At 31.9% G+C, this 17401-nt stretch overlaps 1 protein-coding gene across 5 annotated transcripts; it reads left to right on the top strand.

The window, feature by feature from the left end:
• The first annotated feature begins 620 nt into the window (after window positions 1-620).
• Window positions 621-16637, top strand: LOC110998152 (calcium-binding mitochondrial carrier protein SCaMC-2). 5 transcript variants are annotated; one of them, XM_022266635.2, is made up of 8 exons: window positions 621-1197; window positions 2363-2486; window positions 2875-2962; window positions 3126-3152; window positions 3846-3957; window positions 14857-15015; window positions 15230-15806; window positions 16110-16637. In XM_022266635.2, exons 1-8 carry the CDS (start codon window positions 1006-1008, stop codon window positions 16292-16294), a joined length of 1464 nt encoding a protein of 487 aa, XP_022122327.1. In that variant the 5' UTR covers window positions 621-1005; the 3' UTR covers window positions 16295-16637. The 5 variants fall into 5 exon arrangements, with proteins under 5 accessions (XP_022122327.1, XP_022122328.1, XP_022122330.1 ...); XM_022266636.2 differs by lacking the exon at window positions 3126-3152 and having other exon boundaries at window positions 626-1197; XM_022266637.2 differs by lacking the exons at window positions 621-1197; window positions 2363-2486; window positions 2875-2962; window positions 3126-3152; window positions 3846-3957 and adding exons at window positions 14351-14383; window positions 14480-14584.
• Window positions 16638-17401: the final 764 nt, after the last annotated feature.

The raw sequence follows: 17401 nt of genomic DNA, 5'->3' as shown, positions 1-17401 counted from the left end.
CACACTGATTATGTTAGCTCTATATTATTTTTGAGATGACATTAGACCAATGTCTATTATCTCATATATATTACCTGTGTTCATGAGAATTACTAGTAAAAAGTTCAAGTAGGATTAACGTTAATAAAATCTGTGTCTATTTATATATATTATATATTATTGAGGTCTACTGCCTACCATAAAAATTGTCTCTTTGAGAAATTACATTATGAAAGAAAATTATTCAGGTATCCAAATATCACGCGATATACGCTGTATGATGGCGCATTTTTATAGCCAAAAAACATAATACATTTACAAAATATAAAATTGCGCCACCAACGTAGATAGAGTATAGAACCATAGTCCGTCTACGGCCACCAAGCTTAGTTTTATGTGCTCTTGACTCTTGAGTCTTGGCGCCACCTATTTCTATTACAATATAACTATACAACATATACAATTAGTTTACAAGTTTTAGACTAGTGTTTACTAGCTGGAAATAGATAGCGCTATTGTACTGTACTTGCAAGTTGTAGCTAAACTAGAAAAGCTTTTTGTCTAGAATTGTTAAATGCTGAAAACTCTAGTTACATAAAATTTATCATAGGTTGCCAAATACAAAATAGTGATTTTTCTTAAAGACAGGACGGAGCCGCATTCTTTTTGTTATTTTATTATTTTTTGCAAGCTACATAACGAAATTTTCACTCAGGGACTTCTAGCCGTGGCGTGTGGCCTAGAAAATTCAGCGCAGTGCTGTATTTATAATTGTGTTTGTGTGTATAAGTACACGAGCCACACATATTCGTAAAACTCAGTCTCTATCCTTATGTGGCAAGTGCTGACCGTAAGCAAGCGGCAGCTGTCAGATACATCAGTCTTTTAAATGAAACCCAGTGGAATCTAGTAAAATGATTTTTACGATCATTTGCTTTCGTTAGGTTAAAGTTATGGTTTTCCATACGGGCCCTTATATAAATTCGGTATCTCGTTTTCTCTCTAGTACAAGTAGTACTTGTTTTTATGCCGACTACAGACACCATGGTGCAGTGTCATCCGCCGTTGGAGTTGGAAGAATTGCCAAAAGAAGACGAAGAAAGATTAGAGAAATTATTTTCTAAATTAGATACAGATGGAAATGGTAAAATCGATATTCACGATCTCTCCGTGGCCCTCAAGGAACTAGCTCCACACATAAACCGGAGTTACGCAGAGGTTAGATTTATATTTAAACACATAACGGTACAGCTCCATTAAATCGATTTTAATAATGCTAAATAAAGCTCTTAGGGAAACTGACACAGACATTTGAATTTAGAATCTTAAAAAAATATATATTTGAATAGTCTTTTTGTATAGAATATTTTATTTTCTTATGATCTGGGTGGTAATTATAAGATGTGTGATTTATACACTTATTACAACCATTCCATACTTTAGTTTTATTTCTCTTCTGCTATTTTTTTACCTAAAATTAGCTATTTATTAATACTTTATCATTTCAAATGATAAGTATTCTATAAGTATAAACTCTACTATCTTAAGCCATGCTACCAATTATTGTATCAAAAAGTTTTCTTGCAAACCTGCAGCTGTAATAAATGACAGAATCAATATATTTTGTCCAAGAGCATGAGAGGTTATGGCATGGTGTGCTTATTTAAAAAAAAGCAATGTTGAGTTGTCTAAAACCAGACACCAAAACCAGATTTTATGGTCTGCAGTTGTTTAGTGTATGTACATATGAATACTTGTTACAATATTCCTTATCTACTGTTCCTTATTATTATACACTGACAAGTGTAGTAACAAACCACAATGGTTAACACCATTGGTATTTCTGGGTTGATGATGAATGTCCTAGATACAATTTTCATCAAATAATCATTATGATTAGTGAAATTAACTGTTGTTAGTTGGGTGATTGGAACACTAAGGTAATCACTATGCTTGTCTATTCTTAAACCAGACAAAAATGTGTTTGGGTCATATGCTATTTATTGATTTATATAAGAGTAAAGAGAATGGTAACTAGGCTAATTTCTCTATTGTAAAGATGTCTTAAACCGTCTTACTGCTTTCTTTTATACTTTAAAAATGTCCTTCAGATAATGAAATTTTTTATGAAGTATAATTTACATATTTCTGTGTTCATAATTAGCTAAATTACAATAGGAAACATTAATTATTACATTTATTAAAGCTCCAGTACAGTGCTGCAAAATGATATATCACTTGAGTGATAACTTACATAATACTAGTACTTAAATGCAATATGTAATTTGTCTTAGCATTATATTGATATGATTGAACATATAAAGTGTTCAATGCATTTACAAACTTATATTAATTTGTTACATAACATTCTGTTTAATTCCAGAAATTTTTGGCTACAACTGGAAAGGATGCTGGTGATGTCACCCTCTCGGAATTTATTCATTATGTACGAGAACATGAAAAGAATCTGCGGCTGCAATTCTCACACCTTGACAAGAATAAAGATGGTTAGTGTATATTGTGTAATTTGAAATTGAAATGTATATTGTGTATTTACTTTACATATGACTTAGTTTAAAAGTTTAAATAGTCTAACTGCCTTTGACCAGTGTGGCTGTTACATGTTCCAAGCCTAACCATCAAGGATGGTTACTGGTGGACTTAAGTATAATTTGAGTTTATTATTTACCAATTACAATAGAAATATAACAATTCTAACTTGCATTTTTGTTAAATAAAACTATTAAATATAAATGTGAAATTAAGTCATATATGTAGTTCTCATATGAGGCAAAGACGCTATTTAGTCACTATTTACATTTTAGTTTGCTAATGGTTGTGTGATGATTGATTGATTGTGACGAAATTTTAAATTTTTAACATCTGTTACAACAGGAAAAGTTGATCTGGAGGAACTTATATCTGCATTTGCTGATTTGGGCATCGCAATAGGACGTAATGAAGCGACGAATTTGTTAAAAAGGTATAACATTAAGCACTAATTTTTTGTAGTGTATTTAAGGACAATTTTGTATTTAGTTTAAAATTGCTTAGTAGACATGGTAATCAACAATATTGTGAACAATGCACCTATCAGCTAAGTAGTTATCCTGAACAGTTTGTCAAAAAGAAATATAATGTTTCAGAAGAGCAGTTTGGCCTATACTTAAGTGGTGAGTTGTGAAGTAGATCAAGGCTTTGCTAAAATACTAAAACAATATTTGTATTGTCTTGTCTGTATGTCACCAGATTGATGTTAAATGGTTACCAGTGTTTTGTCTTTCACGACCTAATCCAAATGATTGTTTTCATGTTTATAAATCACATATAATAAATAGCAATTGCAATGACCACATAGAAATAAGCTTGTTGTGTGTGTACTAAAAGTATAATATTTGATGTGAATGCCTGGATGTGTTTTGTGACATGGATTTATAAAGAAACCGAGAAGTAGTAGGCTGTATGGTTAATAAATGAGAATCAAATGTGCAAAGAGGTTAGATAAGGAAGATATATGAATAAACAAATATTAATTCTGTGAAATGTATCAGAGTATGGATCGATTGATGACTGTATATCATTTAGAAATAAACTGTTGTACAAAGTAAAATAATTTTAAAGAAGAAAGTTTACATTTGAATTTCAAGCTTTGTTTTCTTCTTAGTTCTATTTATTTAATATTCCTTTTTTTATTAATTTCTTTCAAAAAAATATTATTTTACGCTATTAAACATATAATAGATATGTTTATGTTTTGTTTATATGTTATTTAATATTTGACTAAATAAAAATAAAAATTGAAGTATATGTTGTATTTTAAGCGTTTTAATATAACAGATTCAGTAAACCATTAATTTTGTTAACAGGATGGATCAAGATGGAAGCCTTAACATCAGTTATGATGAATGGCGAGACTACTTACTGCTGGCTCCAGCTACAGACATACATGCCCTCATCAGCTTTTGGAGACATTCAACTGTAAGTAAATAACATTCTTATTATTATTTTGTTTATTGCTGTTCAGTAATTATTAGATTATCTTGGTAATAAACCTGTAGACTAAGTTAATTTAAATTTTAAACTAACAATTTGAATTTTAATTATTACTCTCTCTTAGTCAGAAAGTCAAAATTGTTAATCTATTGCTTGAATATACCGTACGTGTAGATAATAATAGACAATAAAAATAAAAGACTGCTGCGCTGCTATTTAGTTATTTTAATTCATATTATGACATATTGTCCTCGTCATTTTGCAATCATTTTTTTTACAAACATTTAGTTTAATTCTCCATGTAACTGATGGTCTACTCATACAATTTCTTCATTTGAGACAGATTACATTTTCTGAATTACATAGATTTTAGATACAAAACAAATTATTTAAAAAAAATTGCCTTTACATGCCTTAGTAATTGTTGCTGTACACTATACTATTTTCAGCTGTAGACACGACGTTATCTTTTAATTACATCAAACATAAGGTTGGTTTACATGTTACGACACATCAGATACATTTGTAATGCTATTATCGAAACCTTCAATATGCATGACCTAGACTTGATATTATAGATATTCTGCAACTACACTAATCCTGAAAAAAAAAAACCTTTATTGGATGTCATATCCATCATTTTTATCGCAGTTGGAATTCGAAGATTTGATTGTGGGCTAAAAATATACACATGATAGAGAAAACTTTCGCTGCCTGTAATTTTTAATATGTTTTGTAGATAATATTTTTAAAAAGGTTGGCTAATGGGTATTACAATAATGCTATTGCGTACTGACAGAATATACTACACTATAACTATAAATATGTGAATTTAAAAGAGTATAGTATTGACAAATTTCTTAACCTACATAATAATAATAATCAGAAATTAATAAATAAAATTCATTACATCAAAAGTGTTAAATATAAATATTTGTTGCAATTAGGTATACTGTATGTGAGGTGCTACGTTTGCTAAACTTTCTGATATAACCGTTTGCTAGAAAAATTATAACAGGCATTTATTTACTTTAATTAATTATATAGTTTTAAGAAAACATAGCGAATTCTTTTTGGAAATAAAACTAATTCACTCTTGATTATTTGTACATGGCTTTTGAGATGTTTTAAAAAAATACTACAGGAAGGCTGCCTAGGGCAACTAGCCAATAGGTTAATTATATCCATATACTATATCCGCGTTTAACGGTGAATCATATCAATTTATGATTTCGTCATCAATGGACAAATCGTGCATTGTGCAGTTATTTACTAAACGCCGTTTAAACATTGATCTGGCATAGGCATATCACATGTAGTCAGTATTAGTTTGTTTAGAACGATTTTTTGAAACAGACATAAATAAATAGATTACGTATTTTTCATTGTCCGTCTTTGAAATAGAAAAATTTACTTGATCTTGAAAGTTTCCCAATATGACACTTCAATCAACACACTATGTTGATAACAAGATCCGATATACCTGACCTCCTCCAGGGATCACGTTATCGTATTGGATAGGGTTGATACTCACTTAGTGTTGCTGAGAAGTAATCTTTGTTATATTTGCTATATAAATTGGATATTTTTTACATTGACATATTTTCAGATCTAACATATACTAAATACATACAATATAAGAATTATATAGAATTAGAGTATACAAAACAACGTCTGTGTGGTGCTACCTTAATGATTCACCACGATCTGAATTGTATATGGAAACTAAGTACTCAAATACATTCAGAGTTAGATAACATGACCAAGACACGTATATTAAATAATTTTTATATTATTTATCTTTCCATTTCATGAAAATAACTTGAGCTAGGATTAGTTTGATAAAATTATGAACGTGACTGTAGCCCTGGCCTCATCGCTTGTAACTCAGTAATTGGATCATCCATTAAAATCGCGGGCTCGACTGTAGGCGTTGTCATGTACGTAGTTAGGATCGTGACCCATACGTCACTGCTATCCGCCTGTGACGGGTTCATTCTGAATTGCGTATCAGGCTGATTGATACAACGCCACAAAGGAGTACTTCCACGTCTAAATTTTATAAGTTCGTATTTGGTTTCGTCTATGCCTATCATTGCAATGTTTTTTTTTTATTGACATAGACGATTGATCAATAGGATAATTAAAAAGTCTGGTCAACGCACGAAGAAGGTTAGAGGTCGGAAGGTCGGCTTTCAAAATTAAAGTAGCCATAATGAACCTTCGGAAGGAGATGGCAATACAATGTTTTTACGATTTCATTTAATAATCGTCACAAAATTTATTACATACTACAAACAGAATTACAACTATGTCAGTTGATTATATACAAGCATGATAGTGAGACCATAGCAGTTTTTGCTATACGAGAAGTATAGATTGTCATTGACAGTGAGTAATATCCGGCTTCCCAATATACTATAGTTAGACATATAATGAATGTAGAGCTTAATGATTACTTTGACGCTTGTGTTCATATACATTATTTCTATTTTTCCTCGCGAAGGCGAAATAAATTAATATCAAAAAAAGAAGTGACATTCATATAACCGACGATAATATCTAAAAAATACACATTATTATTTTATTACTTAACGAACAGATTTTCTTATATTACTTCAGTTTTTTTCCACTATCAGAAAACTGTTTCATAGTTTTGTTTACTAGTCTAGTCAATGGTAAATTCCAAGAAGCAATACATGTGTTACATCGTTCATAGGCTACTTTCGATTATCGCGATATAATTTGTGATATTGGAAGACAATTTTATAATCGTATGTAAATAATTTACTTCTAATGCTTATTTTATTTTCACTGTCAATATTCTAGTTGGTATTGTTAATTCTCAAGTTGATACGGACAAGGCTAAGCTGTTACCGTGTCCTGCCTAGGGCGATTGTTGGTGGCTCCGTGGGGTTTTAGTGGGTTTGTACAGTGGCGAGTCCCACATAACCCTTCACAGGCAACCGTGCCGCGGGAGGGTATGCGTAATGCATTTCCCGACGAAAAAAACAATAATGGTAATTCTTAAGCTGGTTTTGCTAATGATTATGTGATTTGGTTTATCCAAACGAAATCACAAATATACAAATGCTCTTATATCGCGCGCAACGGCCAAACAGAACGATATTGCTAATTCACTTCTAAAGAAGTTAAAAACCCATAGGCGACTTATACCATCAGCCAACCTGCACGTTATTGGGTATAAAGATTTATTCACAAATTTAAGTATCAAATATCTTGAATTAACACAATTTTTTGTAAAGGCTTCGTGTTATCGCCTTATAGTGAACTTAAGTGTCGTATAATGTCTATTTGTCGTGACATTATCATTGTTATAAGTTAAAGAAATAATATTAACAGATAAAGAAAAAAATATTTATCCATTTTATAAAAACATCATTGTTTATTATAACATAGAAAATACATCCTCCTATCGTCAATGCCATCTTAAGTATAGTCTTTACTTTAGATGTATGTATTAGCGTAGTGGAAATAGATTTTTCTCTCAAAAAAACCGGTATCTCTTCTTCACACGAATATTGACATGAGTCTACCCATCGGGGATTATTTAGGCAGCAAAATAATCATACATTAAGGCGATTATGTATTCTTAGAGACTTTTTACGTTGGTTCGACGGTCTCCTGTACTGGTCTGGCTGTACCTCTTATGTCCCAGTGGAATGGGAAAGCAACTCCGACAGCCTCTTTCATGCTGTAGTGTTGGTACTACCCGAAGTGGTTTTAGTGGGAATAGCTCACCCGGTTTCCTGAGTAGCAGAGGGTATGCAGTCAGTCTATATAAATCAACAAGTTAGAAAAATAGGACACATTATTAGTGATGTGTGTGGGGATTGCAAAATAAGTCTCAAGAACAGATGGGCAAGCACAAGGAAAACGTCAATAGGCCTTTTTAAATCTATTCAAACTCTATTATTTTAAGGCAGTAATACTGGGAAGTAATAGCGATATATCGTTTTTAAATAGGATGTTAATGTATTGTATACGTGTAATATTAAAGTCATTTGGAGTGCAGTGTACTTACAGGTTTGTCAAAAAAAGTAAATTGTCACATATCGTAGTGCGATGCAAATCGTAAGGAAACCGCCCTGTCTTAGCCACAAAAAGGCGACGCCGTGTGTCACGCAACAAAGGCTGATCACCTACTTATTAAAAATATTATCACAGAATAGATACCGTAAAGAAATCTGCGACCAAATCTTAAAGTCGTTGTTGGTAATAAAGTTAAATCGAATATTTGGAGAAAGTTTGTCAACATTTACAGTGACATCAAGGACACAATTCTTGTAAAACGGATAAAGAAAATGTAACGATGGAATTAAAGAAACGTACTGTGCGAAAGATTAACAGCTGCTACCATTCCTTACGCCCGCGTTTGCTGCGTCACCTTGACGTGGTGTGTACATAATTTATTATTATTATTACAACTGTTGTCAAGAAATCAATTACCACACTTTGAGTTTACGTCAGTTTATTTGCCTACCTATTATAATCCAATAGAATTGTAATTATATGAAATTATTGAATCATTTATGTTATCAGTAATTGGTTAAGTAAAAATATTACAATGTAATTATTTTGATACATTTTTCTCGTATTGAACGGCATGAGGGGGACGGGATAAAAGTATTATCTTAGTATAATTGCGATTATTTCTTATCACAATTATAATCGAATTTTACATTTAAAAATATCGATGAGGTGAGCGAGGATGATAGATTTTATATGTATTAGACGGAGTGTTTACATAGGGTCTTTATTTTCTAATACTAATAATAACTATTACTAACGACGCTACAAGTCATAAATAAGCTGACAAAAACATGTTATTTTCAATTATAATTTTATAATATGCTCTATATATCACTGGTTCTGTCCAACTTACATATAGCACACATGTAAGTACAAGAAAATCACGACCTCAAAAAAATGTTATGCGGGTATATACAATCTAGTAATAATAACTTTTCAGTATTAACTGTAACGGGTGTAGGATGTATTCAAAAGCTTTTTGTGCTAAATAGATTATAGCGTTTATGCTAATGAACATTGTAAAATAGATTTGCAAAGGAGTTTTTCCTGTGAAACTGTTGAATATGTGATTTATTTGACAAAAACGAGGATAAAGATGCTATAACATTTCATGAGATAGTATCGCAAAACTGCATGTAAAATAACGTTCAGCAGAGGAAGCGACCTTTGACCATTATTTTAGTCTCCATTGAATACTTCAACGGAAGTTGTAAGTGTGCATCAAGATCAAAGTCAATTTAATTTTACTTGCAAAAGTTTCAATAATCACTATATTTCACTGAAATATAAAAAAAATATTCTTCCGTATTATTTCCATTACAATTTGTACTAATCTATTTATGTCTATACAACTTTCCGGTTTCTTCTACTTCCTATGCGCTGTTACAATTATTTACTGTTTTATTCCAAGGTGCGCATAGATGTCCATTCTCGATCTTACCGCATTCATCACTTTCAAAAACGATTTTTATTTGTTCACCTAAACCGGTTCTTATCTAATTCGCGAGATATTTAAACTGCCGTAAAAATAGGTTAATATTGAGTCAAAGATAAATCCGGATTTTTAAATTTTAATCATGTTTGTCGTGTCAAGAACCTTATTTGTCTATAATAAACCGATTTTTTTACCAATCGAAAGGCATTTATTTGTGTGTTCGGCCATAATCCGAAAATTAAAATGTCGAAACCGGTGCGGGTTAGTATATACCTAATTTGTCTTGTTAGATTTGTTAAAATAATTTATTATTCGGGTAGATTCATAAGTAATTTAAAAAAAAACTTCCGGGTCTCTTTTAAAAAAGCAAATCATCAAACAATACTTATTTTAATACAAATATAGCAAATTAATTAAAAGTAGCCTGCCCAGCACTAGTCCCAGGCCCTTTTATCAACTAGATAATCGCTAACTTTATAGTAAGCCATTTTCTACAGCTTTTGTTTAATACATTTCTTACATTTATTAAAAGGCTGAAATAAAAGATACTCTGGGATTTTATTAAAGAGGAGTAAAAAAGAATTACTAACTTTATAATATAGTCTAGTACAAGGAACTTGCAGCCTGCGTTTGTTCCGAGTACAACATTGTGGGTATGTTCTATTCTAGTATACTTATCACTTGTATACAATATTTTCATAATAGATAGTAATATGTATATATATTGCACGAATAGCCCTCTTCTGCAGGATGAAAATAGATTCGATATCAGCAGCATAACTGCATTTTAATAAGCCATAAGTCATAAAGCTGTGAAAGTAACTAAAATAAACAAGTCTAGCATATCGCCATCAGTTAGTGAGCGATTTTTTTAACTGCGTAAGCTGCAGAACTAAGTCTCTTTGGTTGATATGTTATAATTGGTCTAATATCTATAACCCTTGCATTTTTTGCACAAAATTTGATGCATTTCGTTTTTTTTTGCATTAAGCAGAAGGTTTTTCATACTAAACCAATGGACAATCGAAGAGAGAGCGTTGTTAAATTATAAGTACTTTACAGTTATTTTATTAATTCTTCAACCAAGACATCGATATTCGATAATGGTGTAATAAAATGTTAAAGGTAAATAAAATTTTATTCAAATCATTAAGTTTCCGGATAATTTTGCAATTTTAGAAATAAAAATGAATAAAATTTAAAATCTTATATATATTTATCATAATTACGGTCCACAATGTAAAGAATATATTTATTATATTAAAGGTTAATTGTAAGCGCCGAAATGCGGTATACACGCGATAAGGAGCCCAGCTCTCGAAAGAATTCTAGTTCTGACAGTTCACTGTTCAGTGTGGAAATGTCCGCGGGCTTGATTGTGCGTGTGTTAGGCCTCGGTATCGCCTCTACACTCAAAATTGTTATTTAAGTATTTAAACTCGATCTGAGATAAGTTCCAAAGAAGTTGTTTGTCTGTGATTAGTTAATTTATTTATTTGTCTGATTTGCGTTTTTGTAAACTAGATATTATAATGTCTCTGGAATTGGAAGATGTGAGCTGGCCCACCGGTGACGTTTTTGAGGATTTCCTCTTTGTATTTCGACGATGTTTGGCAAAGGTAATTAAATCTAAATTAGTGTTACCAACACTTTATCGAGCTATCCGATGCCAAAAGATTTATCTGTCTGAATTTAGCTCGTTCGATTTAGACGGAAACTAAATCTTGGTTCGTTTGGTGGTTAAAAATTCATAAAATAATGGATTTGCATGTGTACGGTGATTTTTGGGAGTGGATAATAAAGGTAAAACGCATGAAATGATTCAGTGCATAAAGCGACCAATATTTTCATTAAATTATTTTATATGTTTTGTCTATTGCTAAGCGCTTATTATCTGGGCATATGTAGTATCAAATTACCAAATCATTCACTGCCTCACTGTAACGTATCTTAAAACAAAAACCCACTTAGTATATAAGTACCAGCATAAAATAATATATCTTTATCGTCATTAGATAAAACGTGTTTTAATTGCATTGCGAATTCTATTCATTTGAAAGCGAATTATATCATTAGTTGATGAGTAATTAAAACTTAATTAATCGAAAACAACTTTTACTGAATTCAAATGTTATTCCATCTTTGCGTATGCATAATTTTATGTTGATAATTAAATAGAAGTAAGAAATAAATTCCTTGGCAGCTCACTTGTAAACTGCCCGCTGAGTTTATTTTTATCTGAGCGTGGCACATGTTAGATAATGTAGTCTACACCACTTCTACTTCCTTGATAGTAAGATTTGCGCAATGTTATATGGCTTATAATTGCTTATGTTTTATGAACACCCAGAACATTTTATAAACCCCATTCGTCATCCTTCATTATTATCTGTAATGACGTTACGATAGTGAATGGCTCGGCGCCGAAATCGGGGACAAGACAACCTATGCCGTCTCAGTCTCTCATTCTTAGAATATTACAAATAAATCCAACCACATCTTGAGTGGATGTGGGTTACAAATGCGGTTTTCATTCATTTACCCGTAAAATCGACGAAACAAGGATATATTCGTACAGCTTATCGTATCAGTCAGTCGACTTTGACTCGATCGTAAATATATAATACTCAACTGGTGACGTAGCTGCGCACGCTCTTCATTATGGACTGATTGCGTCATGCTGAATTCTCGTGACAAAATGTCTGTTGGGGAAATCCTTAATGATAGTGCAGTGTATAATCCGTAATCAGTATAGAAGGGACTGTATTTTATGGCGTTATAGAGAGAAATGTTTAATTGTACGGACAATTCAATTTCAATGTTGAGGATTAGCGACGTTGTCAGGATTTTTAACGTGAAATCAAAGGATATTGAATGAGTTTACTCTTTAATATGTTTTGAGTTAATACAGGTTTCTCTTTATAAATGGAAGGATCTCTTACTTTTGAATTAATCGTGACTTATCATTTGATAATACTTTTATCTATTAATAGTAAGAATGTTCGTTATAATCACCTTGTCGGCTATTCACAAATCAAGTTTATTATTATCATTGTTCTAATATTGAAATTGACCTTGTCCATTCAATCTCTCGAATTCATGACCGTTACCCACAAGCTGCTTCCCTTGACACCAATATTTACGAAACGTAAAAAAATTGGTCAGCCTTGTTCCTTGAAACCTATTCTTCGATAGACAGATGTATTGTATAGATATTTACCTGAAGCTTTGCGTATAATGTTCCGGGAATTATAGCTTCCAAACGATATATCTATAGTGTATTCATGTTGCTTGATACCTGTAGAAATGCTTTATATTATTTCTTTAATTTTCTTCTTACTTCGGTACTTGCATACCTTCAGGAGGTATGCGGATCTTGACAGTTACTTTAATCCATTTTATCGTTAACCTCTTTCCCTTATAAATAAATACGATAGGGCGATCTGAAATATGTACATAAAAAGTTAAATAGAAATAATAACACAATTCCTCCCGACATAATTATCTCACTAATTATATCTGTATGTATAGGAAAATATTTATTTTTTATTGTACATCCTAACTTTACGTGATTACAAGATACAAACAAAACGAACATCTGCGAAATGAATATTGACGAATGTTTAGACTACGGTTCATGTATCACGCAAGAAATTTCTAGAAATCTTAAGCAACTATTAAATGTCTAATTTAACCTGTATCTAATTAAAATTAATACGATTTTAATTATGAAAGCAGCAATACAGTTATATTTCTATTGAAAATATTTCATAACCTTCACAATTATCATGTTCGACGTGTCACGAAATACTTACATATGTTTTTAAATACCATGGTAAAAGATAGTCCGCTTTTTTACTAGTTAAACATGTATATAATGGCTTTCATATTATATTTTTACTTATATCGTGTTTTATCAATGACTAGGAGAAACTGCTTATAACTACAGCGAAAGCGTTGAAACCGGAACTCACTTTTAATTTCTGCATTCTAGGACACCTTGTTAAGTAGCTCATTAGGTGACAGCGATCTAACAACCTTACGTCATTATCACTTATTTTAACATTATGGATAATGTTATGTTGTTTAATTTGCCCAATAAATAACAGGAATCATACCTAGGTCTATCAGGTTATATGAAGAAAAAAATGTATTTATAGGTAACAGAAAAAACTATTTTTGGTATTAAAATACACATTTAAATGCTTGAATAATGTCTCTTTGACATAGAAAAGAAAACAATATTTTTAAAGTTAATTATATAGTGCGGACGTATCAGAGCGATCGAACTAATTATATTTAATCATAGGATTGCTCCAAGTTTTTATTTGTGTTTTTTCCTGATGTTAAGTGATAATAGCCCATGGACACTCAATGCCAGAGGGCTCGCGAGTGCGTTTACTTTCTTACACGTTTACATTATCTTAATATTGTAATTCCAAGTAACTTATGATTAATCGTATGCTTGTTCTTCATGGCGCTGAGTATGTACAATTGGACACCGTCAAATCACTGGTGCTTAGGGCTACACAAAAAAAATACATATAACAGTCTATTATTCTAATATATAAACAATATTTAATATCGATTCATGGGTTTCAAAGTGTAATTTATTCGTGCTGTTATTTAATTTTATACATATAAAAACTCTTCAACTTCGATAACTTAAAAATGAAAGAAAATTAGATTTGCGTTAACAGACGACAACTTCAAAATGTACGCGGAAGAAGTCATACATTATTTTGAACTGTTTCTCATTAAAATTGACTAGTTTTCATAATTATGAAAGAAACATTACAGTTATTTGTGATTTTTTTTGTAAAATCAAGTCTATTTAATATAAAATTTATGTATTGGAAATATCTGGTAACCTTCATAATTATTATGTTCGACTGGGAACGAAATATGTTTTTAAATACTACGGTAAGAGATAGATAGTCGTTGTTTTTTTGATAGTTACGTTTAATCTAAAGATTGTACAATTTGAGCTCTGATATTAAATTTGTTTGTTTTTAATAGAGTGAACACCTAACCCTGAACACAAATCTATGGTCTTACATGATAATTAAAAGGCGTAGGAAAAATCAAGTATGTCAAGAGGATGTAGAAGAGTCTCCAGAACTAGTTAATGCATTTTATTTATTTATTTTATTTATTCAAACTTCGTTGCAAAGTTAAAAAAAAATTACAAAGGTTGCAACTGGCGGCCTTATCGCTCACAAGAGATCTCTTCCAGGCAACACTAAACCCCATTTTATACTTGTATATTCTGAGCGTAGTATTTTGAAGCAATTGAACCAGTATATATATACATATTAAAAAGCGACGCGAATTTTTGTTTTGTTGATGCTATCTGCAATAAGCTGTTTTTAATTAAATATAATATTATTTTACAGTATCTGGACATCGGGGAGGATATGAACGTGCCTGATGATTTTACACAAAGCGAATTGCAAACTGGAAAGTGGTGGCGACATTTACTGGCTGGTGGAATCGCTGGCGCCTTTAGTCGAACGTGCACTGCACCACTTGATAGACTTAAAGTATTTTTACAGGTACGACATTATCCTAATAGTATAATTATCAACTTGTATATTTCAATACTGAACATGCCTGAATTGATTTTGAAAGATGTTTGTTTTGTTATCTATACTTTTCAACCAGTGCAAGTTTCACTGATCAGAATGTTCTATGAATTATTAATAAGCCTTATATATTGAGAAAACCGTAAGCAATAGAATGATTAATCAATATATCGTATATTTTCAGGTAAATCCAACAAGAGAAAACATGGTACGGTGTTTAGCTAGAATGATTAATGAAGGTGGTATTAGTGGTCTGTGGAGAGGCAACGGAATAAATGTAATAAAAATTGCCCCCGAGTCGGCTATAAAATTCGCAGCATATGAACAAGTGAAGCGACTGATAAAGGGCGAAAAAAAGAATCAGCCGTTAGAAATCCACGAGCGGTTTATAGCTGGGGCGTCGGCTGGGGCAATTAGCCAAACTGTGATCTACCCATTAGAGGTGCTAAAGACAAGATTAGCTTTAAGGAAAACCGGTCAATATCTAGGTATATTGGATGCGGCAAGGAAGATATATGCGAGAGAAGGACTGAAGTGTTTCTATAAAGGATACATTCCAAATATTTTGGGGATAGTGCCTTATGCTGGCATCGACCTCGCGGTCTATGAGACTCTAAAGAAGAAGTACATTAGTAAATATCAAGCGAACAATTCGCAGCCGGGAATATTACTTTTGCTGGCCTGCGGAAGTGCGTCTTGCACTTTGGGACAAGTGTGCTCCTACCCCTTGGCTCTTGTACGAACAAGGCTCCAAGCCCAAGGTAATTTTTTTTTAATGAATAAATAATGTTGGGTCTGTTTCTCTGACTGTACTTTCTAATTTATTTTAAGATGAAATTATTTTTTTATAACGTACATATAATCGTCATTCATATCAAAATAAACCGACATAATATTAAGGTATTGCTTAGAATTAAAATATGATAATGAGTGAAAGTAGAAAGTGATAGTGAAAGGCGGTCTAAAACAAACGAGTAGTGACTCATTATTTTCTCAAAGTGTTTCTTATACATATCCTCTAACGTCGACCATATAGGGTTTAATAAGTTTTGCCCTATTTACAGAGAGGTCAGCAAAGGGCGCAGAGGGCACCATGAGCGGTGTGTTCCGTGATATAGTGCAGCGGGAAGGATTCCGGGGCCTTTACCGCGGTATAACGCCTAACTTCATAAAGGTGATTCCGGCCGTTTCCATTTCGTACGTGGTGTACGAATACGCCAGCCGCTCGCTCGGCGTCAACATGACGTGATTGCCGCGGTCCCACATACGCGCATTTCCTCTCGGACAATTGTCCGAAATACCCCTAGGCTCAAATCGCCTTTCGACATTCTAATCCGCATTAGCAAATTGTGCATTTGTAATGTAAATAGCTCTCATCTATTTTAAGACTATTTATTTTGTGAATTTGATTCCATATATTTAATTTGCCACCTGCAATTAATTTATTTTAAATAATAACTGCTACATATTTTAAACATTTTATATAAATAATTTGTGTGTGTTAAATGTTAATGGACATGGTATCGGACTCAATTTATGCCGGCATAGCGCTGGATTTTACATCTGTGATCACAATAAAATGTATTTTTTTTAGTTTTTCTTTTTTTTTTCACCTGAATCCATTTCCCAAATTATTATTTGTTTGCATTTACATGTTATATTTTGTTGATAGTTTCTCGTAATCTGCCATTAATCCAGTAAGCACCTTTTAAAGAATATATTGACATTAGATAGATGAACAAAATCTAGTTAGATATATTTAAAATTGTTTAACAAATAGTTAGGATTAAAAGCTGAAAGCTTGTTTGTGTCGTCATTAATATTTTAAGGTAATAATGTAATTATTCCACTTTTTAATAATATTTCAATAGGCTTATTTTTGCCACTATTAAACACTAGTAGTTCGAGATGGTTTCGTTGTAGCCCTTAAAATGATAAATGCTTGCCACTGCCCTTGCTTTGTGCAAGACACAAATGAATGTAAACGCCCAGTTGTTATACATGGCCGCTAGGCTGCGGCAACTCGTGTTATATTTATTACCAAGAATATAATGATATAATGTTCACCAGGAATCTCAGATGATAGTTATAAGATTTACTAAGTGTCAACTTAAACGTTTTTTCAATATAAAAAAAATTATAGAGATAATCCCAAAATTCCGTCAACTTTTTATAACATGAATCCTTTTTGATTATTATTAATAAATGGCAATCTAATAAAATGTACCGCCTGTAAATCTGTAACATTCCCACATCTCACATTCTATTAAATTATTAAGCTTATTAATAAATGTACACGTTATTTAAAACTCGAAGACCTGCTACTTCATTCATGTGAATGTGATAAATGTTATAA

This window comes from Pieris rapae, chromosome Z (genome assembly GCF_905147795.1).
Source record: "Pieris rapae chromosome Z, ilPieRapa1.1, whole genome shotgun sequence".
In the NCBI taxonomy this organism is placed as follows: Eukaryota; Metazoa; Arthropoda; class Insecta; order Lepidoptera; family Pieridae; genus Pieris; species Pieris rapae.
This window is presented reverse-complemented; position numbering and strand designations above follow the sequence as displayed.

Excerpts from the sequence above, each read along its gene's own strand:
- LOC110998152 (XM_022266635.2), top strand. The coding sequence starts at position 1,006 with ATGCCGACTACAGACACCATGGTGCAGTGTCATCCGCCGTTGGAGTTG. Across the intron at positions 2,487-2,874 it reads CCTTGACAAGAATAAAGATG|GAAAAGTTGATCTGGAGGAA; the intron begins GTTAGTGTATAT and ends CTGTTACAACAG. Across the intron at positions 2,963-3,125 it reads GCGACGAATTTGTTAAAAAG|AAGAGCAGTTTGGCCTATAC; the intron begins GTATAACATTAA and ends ATAATGTTTCAG.